At 47.9% G+C, this 20,946-nt stretch overlaps 2 protein-coding genes across 5 annotated transcripts; both read right to left on the bottom strand.

The window, feature by feature from the left end:
• Positions 1-260: 260 nt before the first annotated feature.
• On the bottom strand, positions 261-3,002 carry pigv (phosphatidylinositol glycan anchor biosynthesis, class V). The gene is made up of 3 exons (XM_083989173.1): positions 2,659-3,002; positions 1,190-2,356; positions 261-1,099 (listed from the first exon to the last, which is right to left on the bottom strand). Exons 1-3 carry the CDS (start codon positions 2,725-2,727, stop codon positions 812-814), a joined length of 1,524 nt encoding a protein of 507 aa, XP_083845299.1. The 5' UTR covers positions 2,728-3,002; the 3' UTR covers positions 261-811.
• An 874-nt stretch (positions 3,003-3,876) lies between these two features.
• Positions 3,877-20,684, bottom strand: arid1aa (AT-rich interaction domain 1Aa). 4 transcript variants are annotated; one of them, XM_083989037.1, is made up of 20 exons: positions 19,416-20,684; positions 16,638-16,856; positions 15,897-16,520; positions 15,693-15,788; positions 14,706-14,946; positions 13,825-13,914; positions 13,542-13,712; positions 12,528-12,957; positions 12,253-12,398; positions 12,076-12,161; positions 11,751-11,960; positions 11,430-11,634; positions 11,136-11,289; positions 10,836-11,005; positions 10,492-10,723; positions 9,130-9,255; positions 8,362-8,455; positions 7,298-8,144; positions 7,076-7,206; positions 3,877-6,980 (listed from the first exon to the last, which is right to left on the bottom strand). In XM_083989037.1, the coding sequence occupies exons 1-20, from the start codon at positions 20,430-20,432 to the stop codon at positions 5,094-5,096; spliced, it is 7,176 nt and encodes a 2,391-aa protein (XP_083845163.1). In that variant the 5' UTR covers positions 20,433-20,684; the 3' UTR covers positions 3,877-5,093. The 4 variants fall into 4 exon arrangements, with proteins under 4 accessions (XP_083845163.1, XP_083845164.1, XP_083845165.1 ...); XM_083989038.1 differs by having other exon boundaries at positions 10,836-10,999; XM_083989039.1 differs by lacking the exon at positions 15,693-15,788.
• Between the last annotated feature and the right edge of the window lie 262 nt (positions 20,685-20,946).

Raw genomic sequence — 20,946 nt, 5'->3', positions numbered from 1 at the left:
ACACCTATCATATCTAGTTTAATGTTAAGTTCACAGCTGAGCTTCCAGTGCAGAAAAATGCCATAATTTTGAGAAATTGAGAAAGACTAATCCACATGAGAGCAAAGCTAAACTAAGAAATCTTTTAGGGCAACAACATTTTTATTCTTTAAATTCATTCACATCCAAATGTCCCAAACAATAACTTGGAATTCATTTTTCCAAACATGCAGTGCAACATTAAACTGAGTAAACAAAATCTGAATATTTTAACAGCAACTCATCATGAAATAAAAATGTTTTTTTCCTTAAATACAACCACAGCCTTTCCAAGATTTACAACCCAAGTGTTCAGTAAAGTTTCACATGTATTGTACATTTCAGTTCATTCTCAAACAACTACAAACACATTTGACTAAGTTGTGCAAATCAGATTTGTTGACTACAACATGAATAAATCTGTCTGAAATATGTAATGATGTGTCAATGTGTTCTATGTAGGACAGGGTGATGTAACCAAATAACACGCAAACCTTCTTCTTTTTTTCTTTTTTTTAACTTTTCTTTGTTTTGGTTTTGTTTTCTCCAAAAATAAAATAGAGTACTTTTGTATTTTTGTTTAAATACATATGACATTGAAAATCTTTGCATCTATGTACTATTTATTTTTCGTGTCAATCCCTTTGTACAGCTATACTACAATGAACAATGTAACAACTACTGCCATAAAATTACTGTGCATGATGATCTACAGTGTGGATTCATATTATTAATAAACCACCCGGTCCTACATAGAAATATTGAATTTAAAGCTTAAGAGTAATGTCTAAAGTCAAGTCCATGGTAAGAAGTTACAATGCAGAGCGAGCCCCAGCACCCAGTAAGAGACAAAATATCCCAGGATGCTCTGAGTGGTAGGTGAACAGGTTTTAAAATGTGGCAGCAGTGCAATGATGGGGTTTTGAGGTGTGTGCTTGCATCCATTTCTGGAATGTGTCTGTAGCTGTACGTTGGGGGTTGACGTTTTCCTTCGATGAAGAAGAGGCTCATTGAGAAGGAGAAGATGAGCACTTATCCAGAACGGCACAGGAGATGAGGAGGCCATGAATCTGGTTAGAACCTAGAAATGTAGAGCAAAATGAAAGGGAATCAAAGGTTTATCCTCACCATCAGACAGTTCAAGGATGATTGTTAAGTATGAGTGACTTACCTGCACGTGCATGCACAATGTCCCAAACACCAGCAGTACTGTCGAATGCACAACATACACAAACACCCTGGGGTTGAAGAATCCTGGGATGGGTTTGTCAAGCCCTTTGGTTGCACTCGTCTCCCAGAGTCCAAGTCTCAGACAAAGTTCTGGGTTAGTTTGAAAATATGCATAAGCTGCCATTATGCCAAGGGTAGCCATGGGTAGAGCCAGAATAAAGTTCGGTATCTGCTTCAGCTCAAAGTAACGGAGGAAGCCCACATCCCAGTACACGTCCTGGATATGAGAGTAAAGTATTGGGAGCGGTCTCATGCACCAGAGGGGTGGTGGGCCGTTTTCATCTGGAACCCGGTAGCCCTTCCGCTCAGCCAGGGACAGGAGAGCAGGGGGGATCCGCTCCAGGGAGACGGACGGGGTGCAAAACGTCCTGTACCCGTAGTACTGGAAAGCACAGAAGGGAAGGGCGATGATCGCAGTTCCCAAGAGAGAGGTGAGCAGGAGACGAATGACGGCCCAGATGTAGTGGAAGACTTTAATGTGGCCTTTAGTTGTCGCGCGATGCACACGAATCTGAGAAATGGCGTGCAGCGATGGAAGATACAGTAGAAATCCTATGTTGACGAGTCCGTTGGATCGCGCTGCAGTGGCTATGCTGAGGGCCAAGCAGGCTCTGAGGGTGAACCCCTTCTCCAGGAGGAACAGGCCTCCGAAGGTGAGGGCAGCGAACAGGCTCTCCGAGTATCCAGCGGTCATGAACACGTTGGCGGGGGTGATGCAGTAGAGGAGGGTGGAGAGCAGGGCGAGACGTCTGTCCTGCAGAACTATCCTGCTCAGCGCGTGCAAGGCCACCACGCTGAGCAGGAAGAGGGCACTGTTCCCCAGGGCGACGGCCACCAGCAGGCGACCCCGCACGCTCAGCCAGGCGCTCAGGGGCCACAGCAGCGTCTCGGCCAAGCCTCGCAGGACCACGGGGTACAGGGGGAAGAAAGCAAAGTTGTGCTCGTAGAGGTATCCTCTCTCAGCGATGAAGAGGAAATGCTCTGCATCCCAGTGGGAAAGGCCGCCCAGCAACCACTCCACCGACGAGTCCAGGTACAGAGGCTGCTCTGTCCGCGGGGGCTTGAACGCATCAGCGTCATGGTCAGGGATGGCAGCGTTCAAGACAGCCTGACGAGACAAACATCACATTATTAGGGACAGTAATTATCTTATCATCATAGGCAGAGTTTTGCTGGATAGAAAAACAAACCACACAGGTGCACAGTCACTTTCCTTTAAACTACTTTTCATTTGCTGCACCACAGAAATGTAATATAATAACCTTTTACATAATAGCCAAGACGAGGTGATTTAGATACTGACAGGAAATGAAGCTTATCTGACGTTACTGCAACAAAAGAGGGGGGGGGGGCTACTGGCTAGGTTAGTTTAGCTCATCGTAGCATTGTCCCAACTTGTCTGAAACTTACCTGTAAGAACAGCGACAGGCCCCTCGTGACCGTGGCGAACTCCAGTACTGCTCTGACATCCATGGTCATTGATGCGACGGACAAAATGTGAGAAAGCCGGTTATGACAGGCCCGAGCATTGTCGCTGTTAGGAGGCAGTCACCGCTGGGTTCGTCATAATTTCTATTAAACATAGCGAGCAGAAATAAAAACATCAGGCGGGACGAGATACTGCGACTCTCGCGTTTTCATTGGTCTGATAGATAAATGTGTAGCGGAGGTGAAACTGGGTTTTGTTTCATCGCCACCCGTCGTCTAGCAGCGTTTGTTTTCGCTCAGGTGCGATCTTTGTCCCCACATCCTCTCCTCCTCCTCCTGCAGTGGTCTGACTCGTTTTGACTGGCACCTTTCACTTCCGGTGCAGCAGCAGAATCCATTTCAAAATAAAAGCACGTGGGCTCAAACGGGACAACCTTTATGCAGATTCTCCTGTATCTACACTGAAGAATAGCATTTATTTGATAATAGTTTACTTTGTATCAATAGGACCCCTGGGACGGTCGTTTGGCTTTCTTCTTCAGTTTTTAACCTTCTGCTTTGATCCCATAACGCACAATGACGGGTGGAGTATTTTTCCTCTCCAGCAGGCGGCGCTCCGACCTCAGGGACCGGCGCACGTCTATTACACTTCCTTTAAAAATGAAGTTTGACTGGCTTTCATTTAGGATTACTTCCAAATACACCTCGTGTGAATTTGGTTTCTTTTTATACTGGATCATCATGATCAGCTGATATGTTAAATGTATATGTTCATTAAAGATATTTGAAATAGTTTCTATGGTTTATTGCAAAGCAAAATGTAAAAATGTAATGTGTAGTATTGAGTCAATGAATTGATACAAAAACAATGCTTATGTGCAGTCCTTCCCATTCAAGCTTTATGTTACAGCTGATGGCTGCAGTGCTTTCTTAAATGTATGCAATTATTTAACTCAAACATGTAAACAGGGAATTTCATGTTAACAGATAAACCCACCAAGATGGGCCATGTCTCCTGACCACAGAGGTGAGGATGCTTACCAAATTTATCTTGACACTAATTTCTAGTGATTTCTCATTTGTTTGCTTACAAGAAGTAATTTACTCCAGAAGAACAAAACCATCAAACAGCTTACGAAGATTTAATGTACATTTATTCTTACCACGTGGAACATATAGTATAAAGATTTCATACTGAATAAATGATATTCATTGAGCCAAAAAAGGGAAAGGGAGGAATTTACATGTTGTCTTAGCTACATAGTCTGAAATACAAATATGCAGAATCCATGACTGGAGAAAAATTGTCAATGTGTACTTCATCTAGTTTATTTTTGTTGTACCAGGAGATAACAGGTTCGAGCCGTGTCTGCCGTACTACAGAGCTGTGGAGAGACCAGAGGAGTGGGTCTAATCAGCAGGGACTGGAGGTCACAGACCAAACTCACAAGTCAGCCTCCATCCCTCACCAATAACAAGTGTGAGAATAGTGACACAGACAGAGACAGACACAGAGAAAGGAAGTGTAATGTACAACATTATATATACACCACAGCAAAGCTGTATTTGAAGTTGAAAACCAGTCCTAAGAGGTGATTTCTTTTCATAAGGGTATTCATACAATCAAGGGATAAGAGGAGGTAAGGGTGTTGTAGGTTCTTGATACTTTGGGGAAGAAAGCCATTTTCTGTTTAACACCAAACTAAAAATGACCTCAGAACTCTAGAAGAGCTGCATCATCAGCTTCTGTGTGAAACGTGTGTTACAGAATGCTTACACTCAAGAGCAGTACGGTACAGAAAATGTCCTACAATCTACTGCACACTGCACAGGCCTCCCTGGTGAAGGTGTCTATTGACAGCACTTTTTTTCTGTCGGGCTGACTGGTGAAAATCCAACTACAGCAACTATAACCAGTAGGCCACTTGTCAGTCTGCTTCACCTCTGAACGTCAATCGGTTACAGACTCATTGTGCCCTCGAGGGGAGAGCTAGGGCACACTGTGTCTCCCAAACTCACTGTAAACGAGACAGCAACTTTGGTTACAGTTTTTGTTTTTCAGCTATTTTATTTATTCATTTATTTATCTTTATTAAAAAGTACTTTTCCCCCAAGTGCAGAACAGTCTCCCAACCGTGGTGCTCTGCTCTGTGTCGTCCAGTTGGCATTCATGTTGCAAGTAGTGTCACTTTGTGGGCATCTCTCTGGTTTGTAATCCACCACAGCTCTGTGATTACCCTCCTCGAGCAAGGACGGCCTGGGGAGGACTCAGAGAATGGAATCTGAAGGATTTTCATAAATTAAAGACAGTCACTTGAACTTTCCTTGCCCTGTTACACACACAAGCCAGGTTACCAGGGAAGAGGGGATTGGGGATAAAACCCCCAGAAAAGTGGAGCCAAGGCTCCCTACAGCTGTCATGACTGGCCAATCAAAAAGAGTACATCACAGATAACATGAGAAACCAACGAGTTCATTAGGGGAGACACTGAGAGGTCGAGGAGTCGGGACTCGTGTAGTGTGAACTCTGAGTGGTTCTCCTCCACCTTGGCTAAGGCGTGCAGAGCCCGGGCCGCCCGCCGCATCATGTCCGGGCTTGTGGGCTCGAAGTGCATCCCCTGTAGATGTAGTAGAGAGCTCTGGCTCTGCTGAAGCTGCGTGGCGGCCAGACTGTCCTCCAGGAAGCCCAGCAGGTTGCCCACGCTGCCCTTCTGAACGGCGACCGCTCGGGCCGCCATCGTGTCGCCCTGGGCCAGGTTGGCCAGCAGGACCACGGCCATCTCCCTGCAGACGGCGACCTTCCTGTCTCCGATGAGCCGCACCAGGTTTCCGTATAGCTTCTCCAGCCGACTGAATGGCGGAGTGGCCAAGATGAGGTCCACATTGTTGTCTTGGATGCTTAGCTTGCTTAGCGTCTCCAGGACCAGTCTCTGAGGTGACAAAGCACTGTGGGGGCCCAGCGTGGGGAAGGGGTCCTGGGCCTCCGCTGAGGGGCAGACGGCCCAGTGGAGGAGACCGTCCAACAGAGGCAGGCAGATGCTCTCGGGGTAGACGGAAAGGTCCAGTTGGCCCGAGATGTTCGCCAAGGTGACCAGCGTGTTCTCCCTCAGGAGCTCCAAGCAGTCCCACCACCACTCGTCCCTCTGGCCCACTCCCTCGTCCGAATCCTCGTCCTTCTCGTAGGTGAGCGGGGCCTGCTTGCGCTCGGGGTGCCTGTGGTGGAGCAGGATCAGGCGGCCCAGTAGCAGCAGCAGCCCGGGGTGTTTGGACATCTCGTGGTCATTGCCTGGCACGAAGGAGAGGCTGCGGACAATGTTGGAGATACAGATGCAGCGGCGGGCTAAAGAATCCTGCCAGTTAGCCAGTGTAACGAGCGGCCCCTCGTCTTTACTGTGGGGCTCGTCCTCCAGGATGGTGCCGCTCGGCTGGGCCTGCTGGGCCAAAACGCTGCCGGCGGAAAGAATCGGTCTGTTATTCTCCTGGTGACTTGTGACATCTTTCTCAACCGTCTTTGTCTCCGAGTTTGTTCTCCTCTCCTCCTCCTCACTGGTGAGCGAGGGGCTGGCCTTCTCCGAGACTGACGCCTTGTCTGAGGAAGACGTGTCTTTTGGCCTCTCCTCTTCATCCTGATGCTTACTCTTCTCCTCCATTGGCAAACAATTCTCCGGTATCTCTTCTTCGTAGACCCGCCTCTTCAGCAAATTCGGGGGCATGGGTATTCGTTCTCGAGGTTCCAAAAAGTCTTTGCGAGGTTCAAAGTGGGTCTGGATGTGTTCTGTCGAGTCTCCCCCTCCAGCGCTCCAATGAACTAACCCACTGTCGAACTCTTGTGGTTTGCTGTGATTCTTAGACTGGCCGGCCACAAACGGGTCTTTCTTTCGTACCACCTTGAGGGGAAATTTGTCGAACTTGCTCGCCTGTTTGGGCCTCTCGTGGGCGGGTAAGGATTGCGACGAGCCCGTCTGTTCGGACGAAGAACCTTTGCTCTTCTTCTCCTCATCTTCCGTCTTCTCATCTCGACCCCGAGGTTTGGAGCACTGCTCTTGCTCCTCCTCCTCTTTTATGTGAGCCGTTCCCTCGGTTTCTCGTTCCTCTTCTTCATCTTCGTCCTCATCCTCCTCTTGCTCCATGTCCTCGACCCGTGGCTCCTCTTCTTCCGTGCTCTCCCAGTCTCGTTTCAAGGCATCAGGATCAAGTAGTGTCCTCTGGCCAGGATCTCCGACCTCATACTCCCGCAGAATGCCAAAGATTTCAATTAGGCAGCGTCTGAAATACTCAACCACCAGCTCTAGTAGGCCAGGCAACTGAGGGAAGAAGGAATACAGAAAATATTAGACACGATGACCGCGCGTTACGCACTGCTCTATGCTATCATTAAGGGCTCGAAGTTAAGTCTCACCGTGTTGAGATCAAAGGTGGAAATGCTGCTGTCATCATACAGGAGAATGTTGATGGTATCTAAGGCCCATGTGCTCTCAGCCAATAAACCAGACTTTAATGACATCATGACTCTCCAGGCCTCCGGCGTTCCTAAAAGGTCAGGACACAAACGATTAGTAGGAATATTCTCTGAGCAAAAAAAAAAAAAGCTAATTCTGCTGTTCATAATCTACAGTCGTACCAATATCCTTCATGGTGAGTCTCCTACGGGGTTTCAAGACGGGGTGAGAAGCTTCTATCGAGCCCGGGGGAAAAGGCATGTCTCTCCTTATTAGAGGCGACTGCACCGGAGGGGGCACTATGTGAGACGCAGGCACCGGGGGTCCGGCCTTCTGCATCTTCATTACTCCGTGCATGTAGGGAGATTTACTGGGCGACGTCCTGCTCTCCATGGGGCGGGGCATGGAGGCCGGGCTGGACACCTGTGGAATGTGGTTCTGCACGCCCTGGGGGGGCTGGGGGTAGTTGGACTGTACTGAACGAGGCATGGGCTGGCCGGGCCCCGCCGGACCGTAGGGGGGCTGCCGCGGGCCCATCTGACCGCCCCACTGGCCGTCGTGATTCATGCGCTGCTCCGATGACATCATCTCCTCTGAGCGGTTCATGCCGGGGTAGCCGGGTCCCTGGGGCGGACCCCCGGGGCCGCCCTGTCGACCGGGGTAGTTCTGAAAGTTCATGTCTCGTGGTCCTTGCCACATGCCTCCCTGAGGACCCTCGGGGCCCGACTGCATCATCTGAGGGGGCATGCTGGGCTGAGCGTTGGGCCCCGTCGCTCCCGGCATCCGTTCGCGACCGAAGTTGAAGGGGAACTGATTGCCTGGGCCCGGCGGGCGGCGATCGGAGCCGGGGTAGGGCCCGCTGCCGCTGTACTGATATGGCTCCGGCTGTCCTGAAGAGGGGGCAGAGGCGCCTCCTTGCTGTTGCTGCTGCTGCGGTGGTGGTTGTTGTCCACCGGGGTACGGCCCACTGTACTCCGCCTCATGGCGCTTCGATGGAGGGTAACCCCCTTCCACAGGACGCTTGTAACTCTGCTCATTTAAAGAAATACACACAGTTACACAATTGTTTAATACAATTGCAATAGGAATGCTGTAAACATGGCTCATACTGATTCACGTTAACCAAATCTATTACGGTAGCCACTCCATGAAATAGAAATAGAAACATACACTTGAAACAGTATAAAGAAAGGTATCGGCCTTTTATCCGAGAGTGTAGTGAGTGTAGTGCAGATGGATCATTTACCTGTTGTTGTGGGTACATTCCAGGCTGCTGATTTGGGTAGGAGCCAGTAGGGGGCGTTCCCTGTCCAGGATACTGATTACCATAGGAATCAAGCCTGCAAACATTATGGCTCGTCAGTTTAACCATGAAAATGTTACGCATCTCTTACTCGCTCAGTAAGACAAACCCCACATGTACAGTCAGCCACACAGCATAAGCGTTTATAATGATGAAATTACAACGTTTAAAAGAACCAGTTTTCGTTACTCAATCTCCACTATACTAGTCTCAGCTGTATTAATCTATGTTTCCTAATTTATCTATCAAAGGCACAGGTAAATGTTGAATATAAATAACTATTCCTCTTGAAATGTACTGCTGAACAATACTACCTCCTTGAAAATTACAGAGAATTCAAAAGTACATTTCAGTCAATGCAATGACATGAAGATTACACCGAACCTGCAGTATTTTTTTTACTCCAAATAAATAGCAACAATCAGTCTAATTTTACAAGGTGAATGTGTATTGATTGTTAGTGAATGTCAAAATAATGTGAAATTAAACTGTATAACTGGATAAATAGGTCATCTAGTAACATCACTAAGAACCTATAGTTCATATAGTAGCTATAGTTTTGGGGGTTATTTATTGAACCTCCCCAGAAGTCGCTTTAATTCTAAATTAGGATTCACAAACGCAACATATCGCACATGAAGAATGATCAGTTTCCACTGACGGAAGCTTTAAACCTAAGACGCTTGGCAAATAAGTGCTATGTGAACTGACCGTGGCTGCTGTGGTGGGAAGCGATTTGGCGAATACATCCCCGTGTCGGCGTTGGCAGGCATCATAGGGTTTGGCTGAGGAGCACCGGATCCCATGTTGCCCTCTGGGCCCATTCCTTGCTCCGATCTGGGAAAATCAGAGCAATGTGCATGATATGTTTTTTTATTTGGCTTCACAAAGACATAAAACTACAACAGGGCTCATTAAAAAAATAAATCAATGGGATTACGCGTGTTATGATTACAACTTCACAATACTGTGCAGCTCCTTTTTAGCCATCCTCCTCAGTAATCCTCTGTAACTGCTCCCAGACAGACAGGACCAAATGGGCAACTACTTCTTTGATGCCCTATTTTAAACAGTGTTTGATGGTAAAATACTGACATGAGTAACTCAAGAGAATTTACCAATTTGCCAATATTGTGTTGACAAAAATAGTGCCATTTGTGGTGCTCGGGGAAAACATCACACAGGACTTTGATTGGTACGAACAAGGCTTTTTCAGTGTCTCAACTAACCAAATTAAATCACCAGCAATCAGATATTTTGAATTTTAAATATAGACTCCAGAGTCTGATTTACAACCTATCACTGCCGTTTCAGAGACGCACAAATGCACTGCACAACCCTTCTTCTATCGTTAAGACAAAATATCTGTATCCTCACGTCAGCGAGTAACAAATCAAAATGAACAACTACTGAGTGAATAATACAATGAAACAACACAGTCTTTCGTGAATTATGACCATTTCATTATTGTCATTTCATTTTCAATTTCAACAACAAGAGGAAAACGGAGTGCTCACAGGATGGGCAGACGTGAACAAATGCACCACAATCAAACCGTTTCCTTTTTTTAAAATTTTCTGGTGTGATTTAATCTGTTTGTATTTTCATATTTGTTCACTGTATTGTATTCTTGTTTCAGAAACCCACCATTGAAATTACAACATCTACTAACAGCACGTCACATCCCTGATGTTTGTCTCGTGTTATATTTTGTTACGGTATATTTTTCTAATATTTTTGTTAATGTCTGATGTGACATTTTGTCTGATGTTTGTCTGGTGTGAGATTATATTGTGTTATATTTTGTAATGTTTTTTGTTATGAAAGAAGTGTCTTGGACGCAAGAAAAATTTCAGAAGAGATTCTGACAAATAAAGTACTCAACAATAATCAACAAGCATAAATTGAAAAGAGGCCAGTAAATTTCTACGCATTTCTCAACAAACTCACTCCAATAGGTCATTCATTGTTGTGTCTAACCTGCATGGGAACTTTCAACACCACTGGTTATTAACCAGGGGAGATTGTTATGATCACACAAACTTCAGTGACCTTCCCTCCAGTAATTCTTACCTCCTGTCGTAGCCTGGTCCATAAGGATACTGTTGTCTGGGCCCCATTGGCATTGTGCCCATTGCCCCAGGTGGTCCTCTGTTGAATGGAGGCTGCTGCTGTTGCTGCTGCTGCTGCTGTTGTGGTGGCGGCTGCTGCTGCTGCTGCTGCTGCTGCTGCTGCTGCTGCTGCTGCTGCTGGTCACCCACCCCGCTGTTAGGGCCCTGGTTAGCGGGTAGAAACGGCTCCCCGGCTGCAAATGCATTCAGAGTTAAAGCCCATTTAGAAGTGATTAACTGCACGCGTAATTAAAGCATTTAGGATGACGCGACCCATTGAAGCTCTGGTCTATTCAGCGTGCCCACCTTTCCGCATGTTAGCAAAGGGGTCCTTGTTGGGTTCGTAGGTGCCCATGCGCCCCTGAATGTCTGGTGTGTTCATGCCAGGCTGATAGGCCGAGTTGGGCGTCATGTTCTTCCTGGGGAAAGCAGGGTCATTTCCTTCAGAGAAGGGGTCCTGGAGGTTAACGCTGCTCCTAGTGGGGAAGCAAAGGTGAGGGGGAGGGGGAAGTAGGGGTAATTGGGAGACAGATAAGGTAGAAAGAAATTAGTTTCTCCCATTGTAATGTAGTGAATTAAGTTGGTAAAACATCAAACAAGAGGCACCTGGACACAGGCGGCATGGGGGGCATCTGTGTGTGAGGAGTGGAGGCAGGGGTGGGAGGCTTTAAGTCTCCTCCCTCGGCCATGGAGCTGCTGGTGGACTGGGGTGTCTGAGGACCCTGCAAAGAGCCCGACCCAGCTGTGGAGCAGAGGGACGCTTCGGACAGACAAAAACAGAGTATGTGACTTTAATGACACTCAAAACGCAACCAGTTATGTATTTATGTTGGTTGCTCACATAAGGTTTACTGAATTTGAAGTTGTGGGGGGAAAAAGGGGCAAGAGAACAGCTCTAACCTGGAGAGGGTGGCTGGACCTTAGCAGGTTGGTTCTTTTTGTTGTCTGTAAAGATCTCAGGGGGAGGGTCCTCACCGCGCTCAATTTTGCACTCAAAGGCATACAAACACTGGATGTACTGTTTCTTCAAAGAGCTGGCAGCACTGCTGGATGTACCCACATTCAGGCTAGTGGCCAGATCACGCCACTTCTTACTCTTACTAACCTGAAACACACACACACACACACACCATAATTAGAACAGATAGGATAAAGAAAATGGTGAGAAACAGAATGTAACCTCATTGGGGATTCATTGTTGTTTATAAAAGTCGTATTAACCTGCATCATGCCTCCAATCTCCTTAACTGACATATACAGCCGAAAGAGGTCGAGGGGTTTGCGCCCTACAGCGGGCAGGTTGGTCATGCCCATGGCTTTCTCTTCGATGAAGGCCAGATAACGGTCCACCCACATCTTTCTGTCCGGCTCTGGCCCCAACTCATACAGCCTTGTTATCTTTTCACTGGTTGTAGTGGAAGAATTGGACTTCTGTTTTGTGCAAGACAAACAAGAAAACACGTTTTAAAACAGAGTGAAAAGTCTCTAAATGCATCGAAAAGAGACACTAAAATACTGTTGTTATAACACAGAGTAGAGAGGCCACCTTAGATTTTGTTTCCGGCTTGGGTGTAGTACTCCCGTCTACTTTGTTATTCATCTTATTGTTCATCTCTGGGCTGGGGGCCATACCTAGAGACGATGATGAAGATTGGGATTAGCTGTGAAGTTTTCTACATATAAATAGAATGAGTTTGGGTTCAGTCGTCTCTGTACGACTTACCACTCGAGTTATTGGCCATGTTTGGCCCCATAGGATACGGAGATCCACCTTGAGTGTTCATCATTCCAGGCATGTTGTTCATGGGGGGGCCATAAGGCGGTCCAGACCCCATCATGCCTGGAGACATGCTGGGGTAACCTGGCATCCTGGATGGAGGAGAAGATACATGACAATTGTAGTTTGCTAAAGAACAGATCTCTCATTTTCAGGCATAAGTGAGTCGTCAAACGTGTTGTAAATAAAGCTCGGCATTTGGGGATCCGACAAGAACCAACCTGTTGTGCATGGAGTTGGTGGCAGGGTGCTGCATGGCTGCAGGGTCCTGGGGCTTCCTGTTCATGCCTGGAGGAGGACACATTCCTGAGCCTACCTGGGGTGGCATGTTGCCCATGTTAGGAGGCATGTTGGGGCCCATGTTGGGGCCCATGTTGGGGCCAATGTTGGGGCCCATGTTGGGGCCCATGTTGGGGCCAATGTTGGGGCCTATGTTGGGGCCCATGTTGGGGCCCATGTTGGGGCCCATGTTGGGGCCCATGTTGGGGCCGTAGGGACGTGCCCCCATTTGATTGGGAGGCATCCTTCCTGGAGGCATGCCGGTATATGGTGGCCCCCCACCCTGGCCCGCCATGGGGTTCATTGGGCCCATGCCTGGCCCGGGGTAGTTGGCGTTGGGCATGTTGCCATAGCCAGGTTGACGGGGATAACCTAAAGGATGACAAACAAACAAAATCAGTTGGTGTAATCACAGGCATGACCGTGTGCACTGGAAGAAAAAAAACATAAGTCAATCACCCAGAGGTGTATTTGTGTTTAACATTAAAAGTGGTTTGTTGTGGCCATGACAAAGTCTTTTCCTAAAGAGCTGTATGAGGCAGACTTTTTTCCCCAACAGTGTGCTAGCACAGAGAGCTATGCACCCTGAGCAACAAGCCTTCGTCACAGTCTCGGCTCTACTGACAGGAGGCTCTGCTACGTCAGCTGACTCTCTGCTTCACAGCTATAAATAGCTGCAACAGAGTCAGAGGGAGGGACCAGCGGTAGCATGGTATTCTTATTAGGCAGGGAGATATACTCCATAGGTTGGTTTGATGGGAAATGTGTTTATGAAAAAACTTTTACAAATAGGAAAGTAAATAAGGTGGGGAAACATAAATCAAAATATACACAAATTCAATCTCTAGAGGCCATTACGATGAACCTTTTCACAAGGTGGGGACATGTATCCAAAACAAAACATAGCTCTTTTTCTTAAAGTCAAATTCTGACATAGATGATTCAAAAGTATGCACCTTGGGGGCCATACTGTCCTCCTTGCTGCCCATAGCCACCCATGGAGTTGTTCTGCTGATACGGGGCCATCCCAGGATGCATCTGTCCCCCTGAGGACTGGCGTGGCGACAGTGCAGAGGCTGACTGTGGGGAGCCGTAAGGGGGCATCTGAGGATTTCTCTGCATAAACCCTGAAAAAGAAGCAAAGAAGGGGGAGACAGTGCTCCGACTCAGATGCTGCAGCAAACATACTCCTGACATGTTAATCTCTGAGAACACTTCAGCGTTTAGATTGCAGCATACCTCTGTCCTGGGCCATGGGAGACTGGCTCATTGCAGGGTGGAGGCTCCCATCTGACTGCACACTTGACGGCCTGGGAGGCATCTGGGTCCCTGAGTAATAATGTTTAACTTAAGTTAGGCTGAGCACGAGAAAAAGTACAGAGTTTCAAACCAAAATGGTTTACATGTAGCCAACATGGTTAATCTGATGGGGCTGATGGGCCATTTCCACGAAATGGCACATCAGGCAAAAACTGTAGCCAAAATGGTTGTCAAAAGAAGGTCATCAGGGAAGAAAGTATCCCACCTGAGAGGCAGCACGTTGTAAGTAGGATACTATTTGGAAATATTATTTGCTTGACATGCATTAAGCTGGGAAAAAAAAGGTTAAAAAACAATAGTTTAACGCAGGCTGCAGTTTCAAGTTCTCCCAAACTTTGAACCATTTGAGAAATGAATTTGCACCAACATAAAAAAAAAAAAACAGCTACCATTTATTCCTTACAAATGTATGTTTTGCATACGAGCATTGTGCCTAAACCCCAGAGTGACTGAATCCCAATATATCGGATTTAAGTTTTGAGCGAAAGTGTGATTATATAGTATATTAAATGCTAATTGCTATGAGTTCTATATATTATTATTCAGTATCGTTATACAGGTTTGGAAAGTTTCAGAACAGGACAGAGAATGGTGCCGTCACAATATGTCAAGCAACTTTATTCAACCTTTAAATCTCAGAAAAATCAAGGTTTCATAATTTGAGAATATGACTGAAGTGAAGTTGGACTTAAATTGCTATGAATTAAAACCTTTTAAATCCAAACTTGACCCAAAACCATCAGTGCTTCTGTTTCATAACTGATCGTATGTTTCTGTCATTAAATGAGGGATCGGCCCACCTGGCATGTTGGCGGGCGACAGCGGTCCTGTGCGGGGCGTGCTGGCGCTGGCAGGGGAGCCAGCTGGGGAAGGCGAGGGCCCTCGGATGCCTGGCAGGTGGGGAGACGTGTGAGGAGAGAAGGGCGACTGGGCCGGGTTGCTCTGCTCGCCCTGGCTGCTCGACACACCTGACGTGCTCACGCCGGGGCTCAGGGCGCCCTCTGCTCCCGTGGGCAGGTCGTCGATGGATCCCGACAGGTCCTGAAAACACACAGAGGAGGAGCAGAGGGAGAGTCAACAACCAGGGTAGGACAGAGACTCAGAAGATTCAGCTCTTACACATTTCAATGGACTGTGTTTTTTTTTTTGTTTTTTTTTACACAAACAGATTAGTCATAACTGTTATTACTATTGTTATGTTTATTTCATAATGCTCACTGAAGTAATCGCATGCCGCAATCCCGTCTCTGTTGTTAAGATACGAGTGTCACACGTACAAAAACTACACACACACAGACCCAGAGGCCTTTGTCCTTAGTTATCTCTTTCAAAGAAAAAAAAAAAAAAAGGAGTGCATTAGTGCAGGGGGTTGTCATGGTTACCGAGGTTTGTAGGATGTGAGCTGAGTCAGCATGTAGCAGCAGCCTTGCCATGTGATTTGATACACAAACAAACTCTCTTGTATTCATCTCTGATCTACTCATACACGCAGCACCTTTTCTAAACCAACACATGCATCGAGCACACTGCCGTCTCTCAACGAGCGCCAACGTGCGGCAGCTCGCAACTCGTCATCGAGGGACGGACGGGACGGCACGGCACGGCACGGCGGTCGGAGTACAAGCATGCAGCAAAAATGAAATGAATATGAATATGTTCTCTGAGATACAAGACTACAGGACACGGTTTAAAAATTTAACCGTCTCTAAGGTTAAGTAAACAACTAAAGGACGGTGTGAAAAAGAGCCTTTTCTGTTCCAGCAGTGATATAACAAAGCAGAACTGACCGGAAGGCTGGAGGGGCGGCCTTGACTGTCCTCTGGGCCAGATTTAGGCTGAGAGGATGGAGGGGCGTTGGACTGAAATGAGTCCTGGGATACCTCCTAAAAGACAACACAACACATGCTCAGGTGTACTGCATACTAAGATACTGAACCACATGCATGTGAACACACACGGGAGGAGTGTGATGCCGCGCCGAGGGTCCGTACCTGCTGTTGCGGGGGAGGAAAGCGCTGATAAGGTGACTGTTGTGCTTGCTGCTGCTGCTGCTGCTGCTGCTGCTGCGGGTTCTGTGGGTATGCTGCAGGCTGGCCCTGTGGGTGTTGGCTGTGTCCTGGTGGCTGCTGCTGTGGAGGCTGAGACTGTGCCTGCTGTTGCTGCGAGGGGGGCTGCTGAGGCCCCTGTGTGGGTCCGGGGTAGTTGGGCTGACCCTGTGATCCGGGGGGAGCCTGGGAGCTTGGCGGCTGCGGGCCCTGACTGGGAGGACCCTGCTGCTGGGCGTAGGGAGACTGGCCAGACGGCGGCGCTGAGGCTTGGGAATAAGGTGGCTGGGACTGTGGGGGCCCTTGGGACGGGCCTGGCAGTGGCCCCTGGGGCTGAGGGGGCATGTGGGGCTGCTGATAGGGTGGTCCTCCTTGGGCATGAGGAGCAGAAGTTGGCGCAGGGTGGGGTTGCCCTGGATAAGGTGTCTGGCCAACGGGTTGTCCCGGCGCCGGCTGGGAGTAGGGGGTCTGCTGCTGGCCTGGATGAGGAGCCTGGCCGGGCTGCCCGTAGTACGGCGCCTGGCCCTGAGAGGCATAACCTCCTGGTCCCTGCTGTCCATAGGATCCCATCTAAACAGAGCACACAAACACATGAGAGTGTAGAAAACAACGATAGAAAACACTAATGCTGGTTGAAAAAGCAAAAATCAAGACACTAAGAAAGTATTTAGAACTCCTGTGAAATACCTGTGGACCATATGGCATGCCACCCATGCCTCCGGGGGCACGTCCTTGCATTCCCACTGGGTAACGCTGGGGTCCTGGTGGGCCATAAGCCTGGCCAGGGTACCCAGGCCCCTGTTGTGGACCCGTGGGTGGGCCCTGTTGCGACTGCTGACCGTATGGACTGCCTGCTCCATATAGTTGACCTCTCATTTTTCCCATCGGGTCCATAGGACCAGGTGGCTGCACGTGGTGAGAACATGGAGGGAAACAACTTAAGTCAACAACTCAACATGTAATTCTAATTAGTACAACTTACATGCAACCGTCCACGCTCTTAAATAACTCGATTATGACATTGCTGAGTTTTTTCAGTGTTAATAAAACACTCAGCTGCGGTGTGTAGCTTTCAGAGGACGAAACGTGTGAAAACAAACTTCAGTGAATGAGTAAATTGTGCTTCTTTCACCTTATTTCCCACGGTCATTACACTGATTTTTTTTCACCTCGCTTTGCCATAGTTTCGGAAGTCAACAGAGCTATATATATCTACTTTCGAAAGGAGGGCAGTCTGCCCAATCTTAAACATATCCCAGCTGTGCTCCTGTTTTGAGTCTGGTCCAAGAAGCTTTTTTTTCCCCAGAGAAGGCAGTTTGGCTCTGGATGAATGACATCAGAAATAAAGGAAGTACTTTCACAACAGCCAGAGAGAGTGAAAAATGTACATGAGCAGACATAGTCATTAACTCAACAGTTAGTGTAAAAACCTTTCATGAAAAAACCCGGCAACGTGTCTTAATTATCAGCATCTTCAGCTTACTGCTAAGATATGCTAGAGTCATACATTTGGGATTCAATTATGTCCTCACTTCCACCAAAAGTACTTGACACTAAAGAAAGTCTGGAATTTTATGATAATTTCAGCCAAAGAACATCTACTTGAAAATCTTAAGAAAGCTCTCACATTAGGTCAAGTGAATTCTCACATGTGCACTTTGGCGTGAAGAGGCTCCTCGGCTGAACAACAGCCCCTTTACAAATAGTATGCAAAATACCTTACGTGACATTTTGCAGATTCAAGATAATGAAGTGAAATAAATAGGAGCAGCACATGGCTAATCTGCATAAGACAGAGAGGAAACTCCCTTGGTGGGTGAGAGATGGTGGACTGCCTTCTGATTGGCTTGGGGGGAGGATTGGGGGGAATTCTTTGCAGTCACACAGTCAAACTTGTGTGGCATGCTACACACACACACACACACTCACAGGCAGAGCTCAAATTAGCATTTTGATACCTTGTAAAAAAAAAAAAGAGAAAAAAAGAAAAAAAACATTACAACATAAAAAAAAACAGAACTGTCCATCAGCCTAAAGGGTGTTTATCTATGACGTACCAACAAAAACAAGGGAGGTGGGATGTAAATCAATAACTAGAATAAAATAGTGAGACAGCAGATATTGTCATAAGCCATTACGTTGTAAACATTGAATGGCTTTAATAGTTACGAGGTTTTATATGGATTACATACAAAACACAACACTACCTGTCTCATAAAATGCAGCATGCTGCAGCTTTGATATAAGCACATACTATACTTCAGCTATTAGGCTTCAAGTATGTGATAGGACTGGTTTTGGTGGGAGTATTCATCATGCCAAATGCCAAGACATTACTGACATTACTCATTTTGGGGATGCATTTGATTTAAAAAGAAACAGAAAAAAATTAAACCACTCAAAATCCATATCCCAGCTTCCCCATCACTACGCATTTTATTGTTAAAAGTGGAGCAAAGAAGACGAGTGAAGCTGTAATACCTCTGGTGACCCTGTGATGAGTTAATGCTGTGTTTTCTTATCAGCAACTGTTGCCTTGCATCACATGTAATTATAAATGGCCATGAGCAGCGGATGAGGAGCCAATCAGATTTCAGCTAGCATGTCAACCCAAGACCAACTATCTCCTGGCTTTGACAGCAGGATTTTACCTCCACAATTCAAATCCCAGTGCAAACTGCAATCTGCAGGCTGCAGTCACTCACTCACTCCTATGGCTGAGCTGAGTGTTTACAGGCAGCGTGCATGGGAAGCCCGGCGGCTTATCAGCACAGGGAAAACGCACATAATCAATATATGATGAACATGTAATAATTTAAATCCTTTGCTTAACATCTCACACGACATTTAAAGTTATTTAAAGTTGGACCTCTGCGTGGGCCATTTAACTAACAGTGAGAGGCTGAATCGGCGTGGAAACATATTCCCTCCGTCATGGCCACAAAATTACAGTTTAGCGGGCAAAAACACAACACATGTACCCGTGTATAAGGAACTACCATTATCTAATACGCCTCAGAACATGTTTCCTATTATATATACGTGTCGTTTAAATACATTTATAGCACAATGCAGTGGGAATCAAACGTAATAAAGCGAATAAGACAAAGCTATCGGAGAGGGGGGGAAAAACGAGCCGCTGCTCTTCGGCGAGTATTTTCAAAGTCGGGGCCTTCTCGGCTCCCTGGACGTCCTTACACCGTTTCAACAACTTATATGTCCTCCAGGGCGGCACTGCCACTACCACCGCATTGTTTAATACGTTCATACGTTTAATAAACAAGTATTAAACGGCTTGGTGTGAAGGAAAAAAACACACACACACGGGAGAGGCAGCCATTTTAGAGTCTTTGCGAACTAGTAGTGTCAGACAATGGCTGGCCTGCTGCGTTGTGAAGCAGATAGGAGGAGGGAAAGGAGACATGCTACCGCCTCACACATGTTCCTGTAATAATGTGATTTTACCTGGTTTCTAACTAGCGGCTGCCCGGCACTTCCCGGGCTCATGGGCGAGGGGTGATGGCTTCTTTGTTGCCAGCCCGGGTTGCTCCCTCCGTACTGCCCGCTACTGCCCATGTCTGCTGGTCCCTTACTAGCAGCTCCTTCCTGGCTGCTGCCGCCGCCGCCGCTGCTGTAGTCACTAGACGGGTAGTTGGGGTAGCCCCGTGTGGAGCTGGGGGAGGTGAGGAGCTTGTTGAGGGTCGGCGTGGACGTGGGCTGGGGGTTTCCAATGTTATATCTCTGGTTACTGTAAGATCCAGCCATCGCCGTGGGTCCTCCTCCCGCTGGCGGTGGTGGCTGTGGCGGCGGCGGCTGCTGCTGCTGCTTCGCTGGCTGCCCCCCAGCTGTCGGCGCCTGGCTGCTGCCGCCGCTGCTGCTGCTGCTGCTGCTGCTGCCGCTGCTGCTGCGAGGGGAGCTCATGGCGTACCCCTGGCCCGGGTAGGGAGTCCTGTTCGGGAACGGGTTGTAATTGTTAAACTGGTGGTTGGAAAAGCCATGATCGTGCGAATTGGGTTGATACGGGTCCATCATGTTGCTCGACGACTGCACGACCGGACCCGCTGCTGCAGCTGCTGCCATGCCAGGGCTTTGTTGTCCGCCATGTTGATGAAAAGGGGCCCGACCGTAGTGCTGACTGTATCCGTACGAAGGTGGAGGGAAAGCGGCGCCGTGGTGATGCACCAAACCCGGGTGGTTGTTTCCCTCCGGTCCAACAGAGTCATTCTGGTTATTATTGTTAGCCCTGGGCGGGTTCCCATTCCCGTTCTTCATCTCAGGTTCCCCTCCTCCCCCTGCATTTCCACCGTCGGCCCCGTCCTGCAGATCCCCCCGGCCCGGCGATCCGCTGTCTAAGCCCGGCTGCTTTTTGTCTGACTGCTTCTCCCCCGGTACCGACTCCTCCTTGGGGTCTCGATCCGGCTTTTTGAGTTCGGAAGGCGGGCTAGTGTTAAGAGTGGCGGCGCTGGCGACCTGAGCGGCCATGATATTACCCCCCCCACCTCCTCTCTCTCCCTCTCTCGGCGAGTCAGTCACAATCACAAGCTAGCATTGAATATAAATAATTGTTTATAACCATTTATCCTTGTGCCGATTCATTCCCCACCCCTTATACCGGACCGAATCCGGCTGCCATCCCCCCGGTTCCGGTTCCGTAAATGGGTTAGAGAGATGATGGAGGCTCCATACAATGCGTATAAAAGCGACAGAAATTGTTGTGGGAGTTGTGTTACTGAGCCCGGGTAGAGGCAGGGAGCGAGCCCAACCAACACGAGGCTCCGCTACATACAGCCATTTTACTGAGCCGCACGGACGGCCGCAAAACACGGAGCGGACCTCACTCACCAATGTGGACCGGACTTAAAACCCCACTGTCTTACAACCCCGTTTTTTCTTCTTTTTTTTTTAACATTGTCTCCCTCCCCTGCTATAGGTGGAATATTTTCACCACATGAAGACTCAAATATTCACACAACTCATTAGTGTTGTGTTACCAACA

Source organism: Trachurus trachurus, assembly GCF_905171665.1.
Source record: "Trachurus trachurus genome assembly, chromosome: 16".
Classification (NCBI taxonomy): Eukaryota; Metazoa; Chordata; class Actinopteri; order Carangiformes; family Carangidae; genus Trachurus; species Trachurus trachurus.
The sequence above is the reverse complement of the archived record's forward strand: the minus strand, read 5'-3'. Positions and strand labels throughout refer to the sequence as shown.

Bases quoted from the DNA above. Each gene is read 5' to 3' on its own strand.
- pigv (XM_083989173.1), bottom strand. From the start codon at position 2,727: ATGACCATGGATGTCAGAGCAGTACTGGAGTTCGCCACGGTCACGAGG. The intron at 2,357-2,658 runs GTAAGTTTCAGA...TTGTCTCGTCAG, and splicing joins GCCTGTCGCTGTTCTTACAG to GCTGTCTTGAACGCTGCCAT. The intron at 1,100-1,189 runs GTAAGTCACTCA...CTACATTTCTAG, and splicing joins CATTGTGCATGCACGTGCAG to GTTCTAACCAGATTCATGGC.
- arid1aa (XM_083989037.1), bottom strand. From the start codon at position 20,432: ATGGCCGCTCAGGTCGCCAGCGCCGCCACTCTTAACACTAGCCCGCCT. The intron at 10,724-10,835 runs GTGGGCACGCTG...ATGCATTTGCAG, and splicing joins CTTTGCTAACATGCGGAAAG to CCGGGGAGCCGTTTCTACCC. The intron at 8,145-8,361 runs GTAAATGATCCA...TTAAATGAGCAG, and splicing joins GAATGTACCCACAACAACAG to AGTTACAAGCGTCCTGTGGA.